This window comes from Ailuropoda melanoleuca, unplaced genomic scaffold, assembly GCF_002007445.2.
Source record: "Ailuropoda melanoleuca isolate Jingjing unplaced genomic scaffold, ASM200744v2 unplaced-scaffold3780, whole genome shotgun sequence".
NCBI lineage: Eukaryota > Metazoa > Chordata > Mammalia > Carnivora > Ursidae > Ailuropoda > Ailuropoda melanoleuca.
The window spans coordinates 78,991-95,529 of record NW_023209170.1 but is presented as its reverse complement, the minus strand read 5'-3'; the positions used below and the strand labels follow the sequence as shown (position 1 = coordinate 95,529).

Genomic DNA, 16,539 nt, shown 5'->3' with positions numbered 1-16,539 from the left:
CCATGAAGGATTGGAAGGAGCCAACTAGACCAAGGGCCAGGGAAAATGTCAAGGCAAGGGATATAGGAGGAGTATCGGCCTGGAAGCGGGAACAGCTCTCAGGGATGGGAGATGGGCAGGAAAACGATGGTCTGTGTAACTGGAGCCGACTGCACAAGGGAAGGGGAGAGGCAGGGGATGAGGTTTAGAGGGCTGGGTCCAGACCATGCAGGGCTTACGGCTCATGAGGAGGAGTTCGAATTTCGTTCTAAGGGTACTGGGAAGCCACTGGAGGGTTTCAAGCAAGTGACAGGCAAGCTCCAACTGACATAAGCAAATGCATTACAGGCGTATGAGGAGGAAGAAGCAGGAAATGCATCAGGAGATTTTACTCTTGCTTAGGTGAGACATGTCAGTGACTTAGACTCAGGAGGTGGCAGGAGAGATAGATTGTGGAGGCAGAAACGACAGGACATGGTGATGGATTGGGTAGGCCAGTTGAGAAGTGATGGTGAGCCAAGGATGACTTCTAGGTTTTGAACTGTGAACCTCTAGGCAGTGAACAAAGATCTTTCACCTATAACCTACTAAGCCCAGTCTGGGCACTTCCTTGTCCATTCTGCTACTGTATATCTTGAGCCTCAGGATGTACTAGGTGTTCAATAAATATTTTTGAATGAATAACTGCATGCAAGAATGTTTGAGCACGTGGAATGAGTTCAATAGGGTCTTTTTTTTTTTTTTAAAGATTTTATTTATTCATTTGACACAGAGAGAGAGTACAAACAGGGGGAGCAGCAGGCAGAGGGAGAAGCAGGTTCCCCGCTGAGCAGGGAGCCCAGTGAGGGACTGATCCCAGGACCCCGGGATCATGACCTGAGCCAAAGGCAGACCCTTAACCAACTGAGCCATCCAGGCATCCCAACAGAATTTTGTGGGGGTTTTTTGAATTTTTTATTGAGGTAAAATTTACAGAACATAAAAGTAACCATTTTAAAATGGACAATTTAGTGGCATTTAGTACATCCACAATTTTGTTCGACCCTTACCTCTTCCCAAAATATTTTTATCACCCTCGAAGGAGATCCTGTACCCACTAAGCATTCACTCCACAAACCCTCCTCCCCACCAGTCCCAGGCAACCACTAACCTGCCTTCTGTCCCTATGGATTTGCCTATTTCTGGATATTTCATATGAACGCAATCATACAATATGCAATCTTTTGTGTCTGGTTTCTTTCTTAGCACAATATTTCAATCGATAATATTTTCTAGGTTCATCCACATTATAGCATGTATTAGTACTTCCTTTTTATGGCTGAATAATATACCACTATATGGATGTACCATATTTTGTTAACCATTAACCCCTCAGTGGACACTTGAGTTAGCAAACTCTTGGCTATTGTGAATAATGGTGCTAGGAACATTTGTGTACAAAATATTTGTTTTAATATGTATTTCCAATTCTTTTACGCATATGCTTAGAAGTGGAATTTTTAGGTCATATGGTAATCTATATTTAACTTTTTGAGGAACTGCCAAATTTTTTCTCAATAGCTCAATAAAGTTTTTCTGAATGAACAAAAGACAAGGTAGGTGTGAGCTTTTCCTGCCCTCCACAAGCAGCACTGGACTCTGCCTTTTGCAAACTGTGGAATCTGGGTCAAATTACTTAAATTCTCTGGGCTGGCTCTTCATCCTCAAAGTGGGGGAAATAAAACTTACTTCTGTGAGTTGAATGAGGTCTTGTTTCTGAAACTTCAGGCACAGACTTAGCCCTGCAAATTAGTTGCCTTCCCTTACTGGCTGACCTTGCCATTTCGCCCTGCACTCCCGCGCCTCTGAGCCCAGAGGGCCAAGTCCCCGCTAGAGGCCCCCAGCCCAGCCTTGCTGCAAACTACGACTCCCAGCAAGCATCTCTTCCCGGCCGCCTCTCTCAGCCTGGTGCGCATGCTTTGGCAGACGTGGCACCGGGAACTCGGAGGCGGGGAGCGGCTGGGAAGCGGCCGTGGCTGTTGGACCCGAGGGAGCTGCGGGCGCGGGAGCTGGAGTGGAGAGCGTAGCCGGCCGTAGGCAGCGGCGGCAGGGATGGCGCGGGTCGGGCGGGCATGGCTGCTGCTGCTGCTGGCGGTTTCGGTGAGGCTGCGGAGCTGGGGTCCGGGCGGGGGCGGCACGTGCGCCCCGCGTTGGGGTCCGCGCTCCCTGCTCCCGGCCCTCGCGGGACGTGCGGGGAGAAGCCTCCAAGTCCTGGGGTTGGGGGCGTGCATGCCGGGCAGGCGGGGACCCGGTGGCCGTGGGGGAGGCTGCGGGGCGGCCCCTGTGCCCTGCTCGCGGAGCGCTCCAGGGCGCAAGGGTTGGAGGGAGCCGCGCTGGATGCTTGCGCCGCGGGCACAACTTTGCGGGGGTGCAAGTCAGGGGGCAGCTGCCGGCGAGGGCGGGACACCGGCGAATTGGGGGGTGCGCCGCGCCCAGACTCTGGGCCCTACACCTGTGTGAGTGCCGGGTGGCATGGGGGTGCTTTATACCTCCACTGCCGGAAACCTTGCTTAAGGGCCACCTTGTTCTTGGTTTCCACCCTGAGCAGCCGGGGTTTTCCACCCTGAGCAGCCGGGAAACTGCCGGTCACCGCCTGGGCCCCCGCCTGTAGGCGCGGGCTGGGTGGGGTCCGCGGAGGAGTTCTCCTACACCTAACTGCCACGGGCTCGAACCTCACCCACTTTCTAGCTTGTGACGCCGGGTATCGTTTAATATATCTGACTTAGTCTCCTCGTCCGTGAAATGCGGACGGTAAAGGCACCCCCCTCACAAGGCCATCAGGGGGGTCGGATGGAGGAAGTACTGTGATTTGCAAAATCGTACAAGACTGAGAGGGGTGGGCCAGCGTGCTGGGGAGTGGAGGACTCTCTGAGAGGAGTTTGCTACAGTTGGAAGGGGGGACGGTTGGTTTGGTGGTGGCTCCAGGGCATCCCTAGAAGAGGCCAGAATGTGTGTGGCCACAGTGCCCTGGGCTCTCTGGGTTTGGCCTTGGTGTTACTGTGGGTGTGTGACGGGATAATGTGTCCTGTTCCCACATGTCTCCATAACTTCTGGTTTCCCTTGTTTTAGGACAATCTTAGTTCATTTTTTTCCTTTTCCTCCGAAGTTCCAGGGAAAAACTTTCCGCTGCGAGCACCCTCTCCAGCCCAGATTTTTCAGTTTTTTTTTCTTTTGGGTGTGGCAAAGATGCTGGGCAACATGAGGAGAAAAACTGGAGTGTGGATTTAGCTACTTTCAACACTTAGATCTCCAGATACCCTGCGTTTTGGAGATCACCAGTGAGGAGTGGCCCTGTATTTTCTGGTTGTCTGGAAGTGGGTGGGAAAGGAAGCTCCTTGCCCCCTAGATCTGACCTTTCTCCCTCTGGGAGAGAGCTAGTCTGAAGTGGGACAGTGTCCCTTCACCTGCGTCTGTGTGTGGATGATCTGATTTGCATTCTGTTTTCCAGAGCCAGCTGGCCTGGGCTGGTCTCTAGGCCAGGCAGTACCGTAGGACTGTGCAGAGGGGGTCAGCTCCAGCCGGAGCCCCTACCAGGTCTTTGCACTTGGTCTATTTTAGGGGGTCTTGCTTTCTTCTCTTCTTTTTTCCCCCCACCTTTCTGTAAAAATAGAGGGCTTGGGAATCCGACTGGGAAGAAGTTTCATTCAGCAAACATTTATTTATCAATCACATCGTTGGACCCTGGATTGGATTTTGGATGGAGAGCAAAGCACAGGTTGTCTCTACCTTCCGGTGCTGCCCTGGTTTGGGCAGGGGAGTCAGTCCTGTGGGCGAACAAAGACAGGTCTACGAGCACTAATATCCGAAGGGCTGGGAGCGTCCGTTGAAGTGGGGGCCATACATTAATTTAGTGGGAAGGTCAGTCCTGGCTTTCTTGAGGCAATGGGTTGTACAGTCTGGAGGGAGTGTGTGGGGGGGTCAGTAAGGCAGTTGAGGTCTGTTGGTGTCCTCCACCTGGAGGTACAGAAGTGTAGGTTTGCCGAGAGCACTAGAACTGGGAATCTGCATCGTGAAATTGACATCCCCTTTCCCCATGCCCTAGCTCCGCTCGGCAGGTGTCATCAGTGCAGTCTCAGTGCCGAGTGGCTGGTAGATACCAGGGTGGGCCTCTGTAAATTTAAACTCTATGTCCATCTGATAAGGGCTTCCCAGGTCCTGGGAGTGTATTGGGTTTCCTTGTTCACTCAGTATTTACTGAGAGCTGATATGTGCAGAGCACTAGGCTGTGACCCAAGGGACATAAAGCAGTGTAAAGCGGTCTACAGAGATTCATGGACAGTGATATGCACCTACCACATTTTTTACAGCAGCAAAAATTTGGAAATGGCTTAAATGCTCAACAGTAACGTGCATGGTTTGAATGACTTTTGGTCCTGTCCATGCCATGGAAAGTAGATGTTTATAAAGAATGTTTATATTTACTAGAATGCTATGATTATCAAAATATTTTACGATGTTTCTGAAGAATATCTAGGGACATGGAAAAGTGTGTGAGTGGGATAATTAGGGGAGAAGCAGGGTACAACATGAATCCCAGGGTGGCTGAAGATAGCTGTGTAAGTGGTTGAAGAATTAGCAGCGCATCAGAATGTCAACAGCAATTGTTCTGGAAGGCACAGCTGTGGGTGATGTTTGTTTACTTCTTTGTGCTTTTTTTTCTGTTTCCCCAAGTTTTCTATATGAATATGTATTCGTTTTTGATCAGAGAAGTTAATAAAGAAAAAAATGTTCCTCTGGGGCCGTCCTCTCAGCCTCCCACAAGAATATGGGGATGAAAAGAGTCACAGTTAACACTTGGGACACGTTGGTGCCTGCCCCTCCCTGCTGGCTGGGTGTCTCTGCCCTGGGCCTGGGGAGGTTGTGCTGTCCTGCCCGTGCCCCTGCAGCTGACTGCCCCTTCCTGCTGCCCAGCTCAGCTCCTCTCTGCGCCGCCCCTTCCCCAGACCATGCACGCGGACTGTGGTGCAGTCTCCCTGCAGCCCTCAGAGTGGAGACTTGTCGGAGCTGGAGAGAACGCGCAGTCACCCAGCTCAGTGGGTTCCAGCGTCAGGCCAAGGGCTGAAGCTGGGCTCTGACAGGTTCCACAGGTCCATAGACACGCTGGAAGAGTAACAACGGTGAATGGCTTTTCCATGATCCAGATATTTTCAGTTTGAAAAGTTGTCCATTTTTCTTGATGTGATGTCATGTGGGAGGGAGGGGGTGGCCTTCAGTGTCCTTTTGAAAAATTAAAGTAGTGATATTATATTGTGTTTTTTTTAGAAAGTATTAATAAAATTTCTTTTAAATACGTAATATACATTGTATATTATATTTAAAACAAATGTTGTGTATTTTAAAACGTCTTTTAAAATACATGAAATATATTTAAAAAAATATAGCCTGCCAATCTCTGAGATTCAAAAGTCTGAGAAGTACTGATGTAACTCAGCTCTTTCATTTTAGAAAAGTGAAGCTTTGAGAGGGAAGGGTCTCGAGGCCACTGCGTTTGTAAAGGCAGAGCTGGGATTGGCGCCAGGCTCCTGAATTATAAATCAGGTTTCTTCCTGCTCACTCTCTGCCATCCCAGCCCCCCATCTTCCACCTGCTTCCCTCCTCCCCAGTCACTGCTCTGGCTTCAGAGCCTGCTGAGGTGGTGAGCGGGGGTGCAGGAAGCCGGAGAGGTTTGCCCCGGGCTCTCCTGCAGAGCTGTTAATGTACATGAGTTTAGGTTGTACACCATTATATATTTAATAGGCTTTTGTGGGCTGGCCTGGGCACCTAATCGCCATTTATAATGCTGTTTGGAACCTGAAGTGCACTTTTCCCACAGAAATAAACACATTACAGAGGAAGTTTTAAAACAGAACTAGCCCATGAGTTGGAGGAATAGCTGAGGGCATACGGCAGACACTGAGCGCTGTGGATTTGGGCAGGGGTCAGGCCGAGGGGCACCTAGTCCCAGAGAAGGGTCCTAGCTCATGCCTCACAACGAGGGCCGGTGCTGAGCTCTGAGACGGTGGGGATCCTCCCTGTTCTGTCCATTGTATCCCCAGCACCTAGCCTATGACCTGGCATATAGCCGTCCCCAATCCCTGAACCAGTGTTGCAGGCAGAGAGAGGAAACTGTCTGAGGCAGAAATATGGGCAATGAGGAGTTATGGGCCAGGCTGGGTGGAAGGAAAGATTTGAGTCTGGGGAGGGGGAATAAGATTGGAAAAGTGGATTGTAAAGAACCTTACATGACCGGCGAGGGGCTTTGGGGACTTGATTCTGTAGGTAATGGAGAGACATGATGAAAGCTGCCCTTTGAATAACAGGAGCAGTCAGTCCACAGTGTAGGCTTGGCTTGGAGTGGAAGAGACTGGATTGATTTTCCCAGAACAACACTTTCTTCTCTGTTATTTACAAGATAAAGTCAAGTGTGATGCAGTGGATAGAACATGGCTTTTTAGCCAGCCTGAGACTCAGGAGCTGTGAGACCTTGGGCCCCGCGTCAGTTTTCTTGCTTGTTAGTGGTGGTAATGATATCTGTTTGCAGAATTAAAAGCATGAGAAATGATACAGGAAGCACCCAGCACAGGACTGGCACATGGGAGGGCCCAATAAATGGGAGCCATGGCAATTATTTCAAGTTGGGAAAGAGAGGTGCTGGGGAAGCCAGTGAGGAGACAGTGGCGGTGGAGGGCCAGAGGGGGTGTGAGCAGAGGCTTCAGGCTGGAAGTTGGGGGGCTCTGCTGCTGGGATTCTCCCCATCACAGTTCTTCTGAGCTGGGTTCTTGACTCTCCTTGTCTCTCCCAGTCGGCCCCTGCAGAGCCCCTGGATGAGGGGGCGGGGGCTGCAGAGGTGCTAAAGATTTAGGTGCTCTGTGTTTCTCTCCCCTTCTGAAAGTGGATCCTCTCTTGAGAATGATGAGAGTAACCACACCGTCTCCCTGGAGGGTTTGCCCCAGCTTTGTGGTTTTGTTCTGTGGAGCTCTCGTATCTCATTTGGTGCTGGTGGCAGGTTTTGGAGGCGAAGTGACAGTGGGTCAGAGAGTGATGCATGGCGTGTAAGGAGAATGAAGTTCTCTTATGTTACTAGGACTTCCATGGTTTCTTTGACTCCCACCCTTCCCATACCTAACATCTTAGATCCCAGTGGGAGAAGGGAGGAGTAGTGATGGCCCTGGGCTGCCTGGCACATCCTGCAGCCCTGACTGGGGCCTCTGGGCACCCAGTTGATCTGTTGAAAATTATGCAACACTTGGCACATTTGTAGAGGGCTTTAGGCTTGGCAAAGCATTTCCACGTATTTTACGTTGGTGAAACCGCTTCTAAATATTAGCTTTGCAATCATGTGGTGGGGGGTTAAATACACTCAGATGGACTGTAGGATTAGAATAGCCTTTTGGTGTCTTTTTATTCTCCAGGGTCATCCTGAGCCCCCAGTTTGACATGCAGTCTGTTCACGGATGGCCTGATGGCGAGCCTGTGCCTGACTTCATTGCAGCTGGCTGGGGTCGGGGTAGAGTATCCACCCCTGCGCCCCGCCCCGAGAATTGTACCATTCCCCCAACCCTTTGGCATGAGCAGATGTCTTTAATCCTTGCTTTGGAAGGTATTAATGGAGCTCTAGGTCGAGGACCCTATGCTGGGGCTGAAACATAGAGGCAATCTAGTATCTGAGCTGAGAAGTGGGGTTGGCTGGAAAATTCTGTTGTCGGGCCAAGTAGGGCAGGCTTGCGAAGAACAGGCGGGTTTGCTTTCGTCAAGGGGTCTGACTTTGCTAGGTCCTGGGCAGAGTATGGTACATGCTCTGTATCTCTAAGGAACATGGACAAGCATCTGCATGCTATCCGTGTCACAGACGTTCATTCATCCCACGGGTCTTTCTTTTTTCTTTATTTTTTTTAACAGATATTTCTTGACAGTCTTATGAATCAGATTTACCATGCTGAGGCATTAGGGACATAATGATAAATAAGGTGGACACCGTCCTTTCCTCCCATTGCCTAGTGGGAAAGCCCCTAATTTATTAATTCAGGTAGTAAAGTGCTGGAAAGAGGAAACATAAGGTGATAAGAGAATGTGCAACATAGGTCCCTAACCTAATGCAGGGAGTCAGGAAAGGCTTCTCTGAGGCTTACGGACCCTGTCCTAGAATGATGTTTTTTGATGTATAAAACAATGCATAAGATTACAAAGCAAACCAATGATACTGAAATACAGTTATCAAAATATTATAACAAGTATGTGATAAAAATAATATTTATATTCATAAATGCATCATTTAAGAAGATCTAATGGCAGGTTTGGTATTTTCTGTAATACTTCGTGATGAACATAAACAGTATTTCAAGGTAGATGCACCTTTTGTTATGAGAAAAATGTGGTTTTGGGGTGATAAGGGCAAACAAATACAAAGGATTTCTGCTGGTGGCGAAGTCACAGACACCTGCCAGGGCTTCTGTATTTTGTTACCTACATTTGTAATAAAGGTAAGGCTAAATTTCATCTAGGGGTTAGTGAAAATAAAGATAGAATTTTTCCCCACCCAAGTTCGTAGACCTCAGTGTAAATAAGAATTATCCCAAAACTTGGAAAGAAAAGCTGATTTAGTGTCTTTTTAATGTCGTATTAGAGCATTGTCTAAGAAGGCCACCTAAGGGCCACCTGGTGCTCTAGGGAATATAACTTCATTATTCTTAGGACCCATACTCTGCAGGTAGACACGATGCAAATGATTTCTCTTTGGTAGAGAAGAGAGACCCGGAGGTGATTGCCCTGCAGGACATTAACCAGTGTGATATCTAATTTAGCAGTCTTCTAACAGGATTCTTCCCCCGCTCCCGCCCTCTGCCCCCTGCCATGAACTATATGCATATTAGTTTCTTGTAACTTCTTTTTTTGAAATATTTTTAAGTCTTTTTTTTCCCTTTTATCCTTTTTTGATGTAACTATTTTAGTGGGTCCCTTATTAAGAGCTCAATACACTTTGAAAGAGGCTCAATATCTATTTGTGTGAGATTTAGGAGTTTAACATTTGAGAAGTCTGTGTGACCCCAGTGTAAGAACCACTGAGTGAGTAGGATGTGAGGGTGTGGCGCCGAAGAGGTAGGTCTGGGCTGGACATGCTAATTTAGGGGTGCTGCTCCGGAGGTGGGTGAGACCCCCATGGAGGGTGTAGAGAGGAAAGAGAAGGTGGAGCAAGTGAGCCCCGAGGAGCTTCAACATTTAAAGGCTGGGGGGACAAGGGATTGCAAAGAAGATAGGAAGCGTGGCTGGAGAGGTAGAAGGGTGGCCTGGAGTGTCCTGCTGGGGTTCAGGAGGTCGGGGCAGAGGGGAACTGGACATGCCTGTAGGCTTATCCGTGTGGAAGTCATTGCGAGTCCTCACTCGGCGTCCTCTCAGTGGTGGTGGGAAGGGAAGATCTGAGTGGGCTGAGGAATGGATGGGGGGGTGAGCGGAGGTGGAAAATTGTGGCCGTGAAGGAGAGCGGAGTGACGTGGAGTCCAAAGCTGGGTGGGTGGCAGAGGTTTCCCAACCTGGCTGTGGATCCCAATCCCCTTAAAGGGGAAGGGTGTTGGATTCCCGGCCTCCCTGGTTCTGTGGGATGATGTTCTTCAAGGATAAGGCCCAGGAATCTATTTCTAAAAAAACCTATATTTAGAGCTGTTGTGCCTACAAGCCAGGCAGATGTACAAGTTCGTGTGCCTAGTGTTTTGTCAGCCGAGGCCGTTGCTCCGGGCGAGCGGTGCGGCACACGGTCTCCAGTGTCACGGTCCCTGGGACGCTGTGAGGTGGCGCTTGGCTCGAGCATGCGCAGCTTTGCTTTCCTCTGAAGGCGTGTGGGGAGCTGCAGGCACGCAGGTGCAGGGAAGGTGGGTCAGGGTGTCGCCGCAGCTCTTTTCCGTCAGAGGGCAGGCGGACTTGCTGGCCTGGGTGGAGCTGCAGGGAGCCAGAGGGCTTGAGGGTTACCGTGGGAAGTGTTCACGTTCACTCGGGGTGCTCAGGGGCCGAGCACGTCTTAGGCTTCACCTGAGGGCTGTCCCTTAGCTTCTGTGAGCCTCAGTTTTCACATCTCTAAAGTGGGGGTACCATAACCTCCCACACAGATGGTTGATGACAGTTTTTCAAGTATTTTTACTGCGACTGCTGCAAACACAACCGTACATTTTACGTTATAGCCAAGTATTTATGTACATAAATACAACAGATATAGATGTTTTACTGAACACTTAGTCTTGCTATTTGTGGTACGTACTGATGTTTTCTAGTTAATGTCATTTTAAAAATGCTGGTGGTAATCCACTGAATTGATTTTGTGACTCGGCTCGTGGGTTGAAGCCTGAAGGGGGGCAACACTGGTTTAAACTCTCAACGTTGGAGGACTGAGAGAGGTAACGTGTGTAAAAGCATGGATGTACACCATGGGTTGTGAGCACCTGAATTGTTATTTTCTTATCAATTAACTGAGCTTTGACACGGAGTTGGATTTCCGGAGTGGGAATTTACCTGCTCTCCCTCCCTCCCTGCTGCCTGATTCACTGTTCGCTCTACCAGCTCTTCCTTGTTAGCAGGCCTGGCACCCCAGGCTGGCAGTGGCCCAAAGCCCTCTTGGCGCTAGGAGAGGTTTTTCAAAACATTAAAAGCTTTAGGTATTTAAGTTCTGGTTAAATGCACTGCAGTTGCAATTTCAGGATAAGAAAACCTGTTTTTATAAGCTCTCGGATCAGTTGTCCTGCCCCTGAATTGTCCCTTGTTGACAGCCACATGCTGTGGGGAACGCGAGGGAGGAACCCTGTACTGCGTGGCCCACACGTAAGGTGTGGCTTTTAAAGGAAGCACCACAGAAGAAATGCACCCAGCTTTGTATTTAGAAGAGCAAGCAGTGGGATGTGTGTGGTCCAGTAGTCTGTGGTCTCTGTGCTCCAGCTGGGCACCGAGCCTGCGAGACTGGGCTCTGCGTCACCATGCTCCCACCTACTTGCCCTGAGATGTTCAGCAAGTTTCTTAGCTCCTCCTCGTCTCAGTTTCCTTACCTATAAAATAGACCTACTGAGTTCTCTTGCCAAGATAATTAAATTAGATAGGCATGTGGATTGCTAAGCTGCTCCTGGTCACACAGTAAGCACTCTGCACTTGGAGCTGTTGTCCTGATCATGGGCTCATCCCTGGGCCCTGGATTTGGGGACTGGAGAATTCGCTCTTGGGTTCTGTTCCTTGCCAAGTGCTTTCCTATCTCTCTTTCTTTCTTAATAAGCACATTTAGCTTCTCAGCTGCATCTGGTCAGGGGTCCACAACTCAGGGCCAGGCCTTCTCTGTGTGTCACACACACATTGCAACACACACACACACACCCATTCAGGGACTCACGGTGCTTGTTTTTATTTCAAAGGCTGCTAGATAGACATTTGCACATTGGGAAGGATCAGTGGTGAAATTCCGAAACTTGGTTTGTGGTGAGGCCTTCATTCCTGGCAAAGAGTGCCGTTTAGCCGTGGTGGTTGGTGACAGATGCTTAAAATTTGCCTTATTAAGAGGCATAAATTACCCATATTTAAAAATGAATGTTCTTTTGTATTTCTCTTTCTCTGTCTCTCATCAAAGCCATTCTGGGTATGTGCTGCATGCAGAGTGCTTTGCAGATTTCATATAATAGACCCTATAAAAAACTACAGTGTCAGGTGAGCAGAGGAGCCAAGAGTCAGCCGGAAGGGAAGAAGGGAGATAAGCACTCTACTTACATGGGAAAGTACCACCAGCGTGCACTGGCTGGCCAGCCGAGGGTTTCAGGAAGAGGTGGGGACAGTATTTGGTTGTGTTCTGGGTGTCTTTTTTTTTCTTCTGTCTTTTTTTAAGTAAGTTTTTTTTTTTTCTAACTAATTTCAGACTTACAGAGGAGTTGCAAGAAGAATACAAAGGATTCCCATCTGCTCTTTACCCACATTCCACACATATTAACATTTTATCACATTTGTTTTATCACATTCTTCTTCAACATTTATGCAGTTCAGAGACATGATGCTCCTTTGCTCCCTAAATACTCAGTATTTCCTAAAAGGCAAGGATATTCTCTTGCATAACCACAGGGCAATGATTACAATCAGGAATGTGGCATTTGGCTCAGAACCCAGTTCAGAATCACACGTTGAATTTAACTGTCATAGCTCTTTAGTTTCCTTTAATCTGGACCAGTTTCTCAGTCTTTGTCTTTCGTGACCTTGATAATTTTTAAGAATGTCCTTCAACTGGTTTTTTTTTTTTCTTTTTAAAGATTTTATTTATTTATTTGACAGAGAGAGAGCACAAGTAGGCAGAGTGGTAGGCAGAGGGAGAGGAAGAAGCAGGCTCCCCGCTGAGCAGGGAGCCCGATATGGGGCTCGATATGGGGCTCAATCCCAGGACCCTGAGATCATGACCTGAGCCAAAGGCAGACGCTTAACTGAGCCACCCAGGCGCCCCCAACTGGGTTTTGATGATGTTTGCATTCAGTGTGTTCTAGCTGGAGGCCTATGATGTCAATTTTACCCATTACTGGTGTTTCTAGCATTGGTCCCTTAGTTAAGCAGGTTTCTGCCAGGCTTCCCCCCTCTGAAGTTATATTTGCTTGTGGGGTGATACTTTGAGATTGTTAATTATTGGTGTCCAAATGGTGATAATTTCTTTTTTCTTTAAAGATTTAAATTGGACATGCATATTATGGTGACGAGAAAAATAGACAAAGGGGAAGAATAAAATCTATCCAAAGACAAAGTTTTACTTTGGTGCATTTTTCCTTCCATCTTTTTTTGAGTATAATTTTGTGTATAGTTGTAATCATTCCATGTACATTTGAATTCTGTTTTTAATTTAATTTAATTTTTTTATTTTATTATTTTTATTTTTTTGAAGATTTTATTTATTTATTTGACAGAGAGAGAGAAAGCACAAACAGGGGGAGTGGCAGGCTCCCCACTGCGCAGGGATCCCAACGCGGGGCTTTATCCCAGGACCCTGGGATCATGACCTGAGCCGAAGGCAGATGCTTAGCCATCCTAGCCACCCAGGTGCCCCTAATTTAATTTTTATTTTTTTTTTAAATTTATTTCTGTATTTGAGAGAGAGAGCAAGCGCCCACACGTGAGTGGTGGGGAGGGGCAGAGGGAGGGAGAGAAGCAGACTCCTCACTGAGCAGGGAGCCTGACGTGGGGTCAATCCCAGGACCCTGGGATCATGACCTGAGCTGAAGGCAGACCCTTAATTGAGCCACCCAGGCGCCTCCCTGAATTTTATGTTTTAAAACTTAATATTAAAACAAATATTTTTTCATTGCACAGTCTTTAAAAACATCATCTAAGTGGCTGTGTTATTCTGTTGAGTGGTTTCCTCTAAATAACCATTCCCTGCTCTTGAATATTTCGGTTGTTTACAATTTTGACTCTTACGAGTAGGACCCTGTGAGTCATCTGTCAGAACCTCTGCTAATTTCCTCAGGACAGATTCCCAAAAGTAGAATTACCAAGTCAAGGAACATAAATACTTTTAAGATACTTGAGAAATTGTGCCAAATAGCTTTCCAAAAGAATTGTACTTTTGCCAGCACTGTATGACATTTGGGCGCCATAACTTAAGAGATTTGTTAATGATGTGTCTCAACTTTTTTTCTTTTTAACTCTGACCCACTGGTCAAGATTTGTGTTGAGCTTAATTTCCTGTATTTTGAATTATTAAAACAGAGGTAGTCATTTCCCCAAATAAATTCTTGTCATATAGCACGTCGTTCTTTCCAAGCTTTAAAACTCTGTTGCTGGCATGGGATAGCTCTGAGAGTCGTGAGCATAGCTGTGTCTAAGGTAGATCATTCGGAACAGTGAGGGACTTGGCACAGGTGAGGAACTAAGGTATTTCACCTATAGAATCCTAAGAAGGAGCGTGTTTACCGCTTTCAGAGGGTGATGGGCTGATAGAGTGGCGTGGGAGAGGGGGCAGTTTGAGCTTTCTAATGACCGAAGCTATCCAGGGTGAGATGGTAGTGTGGAGGACATGGATGTTTAAATATTTCATTCTCACAGCCTTGTAGGGCCCCCTCCTTGAACAACCTCCGGAGTTTTGAATTCTTGGCTCTGGAGGGCTACGTGGAGGCTGCAGATGGCATGTGAGGAATGTGGAGAGGAATCCTGTATTGGGGTGACCAACTAGCCCAATTCAACCCTGGGAACTGCAAAACCTTTTGGTCTCCTGGAATGGCCCCCCTTAGTAGTAAAGGGCTGAGGTTGCAGGGAAACTGGAGAGCTACCAACTAATTTTCCTTTCATGTGTGGGTAATTGTCACCAAGTGTCCAAGACACCTGATGAGAACAGGCATGGTGAAGTCTGGGTAATTGGGAAGAACACAGTAGATCAGGCTTTGATAGTCCCTCTGCCTCCTTCCTTACAGCAATTTATCTGAAGTATAATACATGATTTAATGCCTTAGACACTTTGAAATATCCCAACTGGAGCAGGTGTTAATATTTCTTTCTAGTTTAAGCTTTTGTTCCAGTAAGTACTCAGGATCTATTTGTATATGTGCCAGAACACCCAGAATGATAGTACCTTACAAAGATCATATATTTTGCTCATATTGAGGCCTAGAAAGCAGTGTTCTAGGGCCGGTATATACTCTTGTGGGTCAGGGACCCAGATACCTTCTATCTTACTACTACACGTCTTTAACAGGTTCATTCTCTTCATTGTCTCAAAGTGGCTGCTTGAGTTCCAGCCATCTTGTCCAGATTCCATCTGGCGGAGTGTGGAGGGGACTTAAGAAGACCCAGATGTCTATTAGGAACAGTTCCTATAAGTTGCACATAATACTTCCGCTTATATTCCAGGGGCCGGAATTCACATAGCCACACTTGCTGCAAGGGAGACTAAGAGGAATGACTTTTAATGTGGGTGGCACATATTCAGAGAAATTCAGCAGTTTTTTCCACAAGGTGTAATTACTTTGTGGTACTTCTCTGGTAGTGGTCATGAGGATGGATTTACCAAAATGTCACAATTGCAAAGCGCTTTGGAAACATCACTTTTGGCCCCTTCATTTTACAGAGAAGAGAGAGGACTTGTCCAAGGTCACACAATGAGTAAATAAAGCCAGTGCAAAACTTGGGTTTCTGGCTGTTTCCACCGAACCCCCAGCTTTAAATTCTCAGCAAGCTCAGAGTTCTCTGACCTTGGGTTCAGGTCATCTGTTTTTAACATTTTTCCTGGATCCCTTTACCACCAGCTTCTTAAGAGTCTAGACTTTTAGATTCTGACATTTGAAAACTATTTTGAGCAAAATGTGGGTTACACTAAATTAAACCGGTTTCTTCACAGCTCCCAACATAAGAAGGGTATCTTTTTTCAGGTGACAAAGCAAAAAAGGTCAAGTCCCACCTCCACCCTTTTTCATAAATGCTAAACTGCTGTCTTCAAATCCTCCTTCTTCAGCGAGCTGTTTTTACGTAATTGAATACCTCCGGCTTCATGGTCTGCATTGAACAGGGACTCCGTAACACCAGCCTCCCCAGCTACAAAGAACATGAGGGTGCTGGCGTGCACCCCAGAGATCTGGAGCTTTTTAAAGCTGAGGGTGTAATGTGGTAAGGAGTGTTCTCCCTATTATTTTCTAGAATTGTACCACTCTTTATCTCGTTAGTCTGGTGGGGATGGTGGGTGAGGTTAAGTGAAGAGAGATGAACGGATGTGTGCAGTGTGTTAGGGAGACAGGGAGCTGGAAAGGGGCACAGACTCCAGTACACGACCTCTGATTAACAGAAAACACATCTGGGCCAATTACCCGAGCATCCTGAGAACCAGGGCAGACAACAGGGCACTGTGGGCTTGCAGGAAGCAGAGGGTTATAAATCCCTTCTTGCCATGGGATTCTGGAAGTTTGGGGCTTTTCCAGCCTCTCTGAAGGGCCCTGCCTGAGAAAGAGGTACTCCTTTTCTGCGTGGGTCCAGGGAGCTTGTGGGATTAAAAGAAATAGACTGCCTCTGGCCGGGAGCTGGGAGACCCGAGGTCTAGTACTAGCTCTGCCGCTTACCTACCGTGTGACCTTAGTAAGTGATGTAACCTCTCTGAACCTCAATTTCCTTTTCTGTGGGATGAGGCTAGTCCCCACTTGTTGGATTTGGTGAGGGGCAAATGGGCACGAAATCTGGAAGGAGCGTTGCACATGTACTGCGTGGCCTCTTGGTCTGGGTTGCCGTGTGATGGGTGATTATTTCAGGTTTTGTATCCTGAATGTGTGTACGTGCACGCTTCTTCCTGCCTGGATGTGCTGTTTTGCCTGATTGCAGCCAGGGCCCTGGAGAGGAAGAGGTGGTGCCCGTTTCACTGTTGTTCTTGCTCTATCTGTGATTTGTCTCACTAATAGTACTAATAAAGATAATTATGATTATTATGTACTTCTGTATGCCAAGCATTATGTTAGGTTCTCTGTGTACTTTCTCCCCCTCATTTAATCCTCAGCCAGCCCCACAGGGGAGGCATCAGTACTATCCTCCCCACTTTACGGGTGGGGAGATGACACCCCGAGAGGGCTGCTA

The 16,539-nt window shown here is 47.6% G+C and overlaps 1 protein-coding gene across 1 annotated transcript in view; it reads left to right on the top strand.

The window, feature by feature from the left end:
- The first annotated feature begins 1,853 nt into the window (after nucleotides 1-1,853).
- The window catches only part of PDIA5 (protein disulfide isomerase family A member 5), a 67,267-nt gene continuing 52,581 nt past the window's right edge, over nucleotides 1,854-16,539 (top strand). The window contains exon 1 of the mRNA XM_034651376.1: nucleotides 1,854-2,118. Within this exon, the coding sequence (XP_034507267.1) occupies nucleotides 2,071-2,118 (48 nt within the window). The 5' untranslated portion in view covers nucleotides 1,854-2,070. The remainder of the gene's footprint in view (nucleotides 2,119-16,539) is intronic.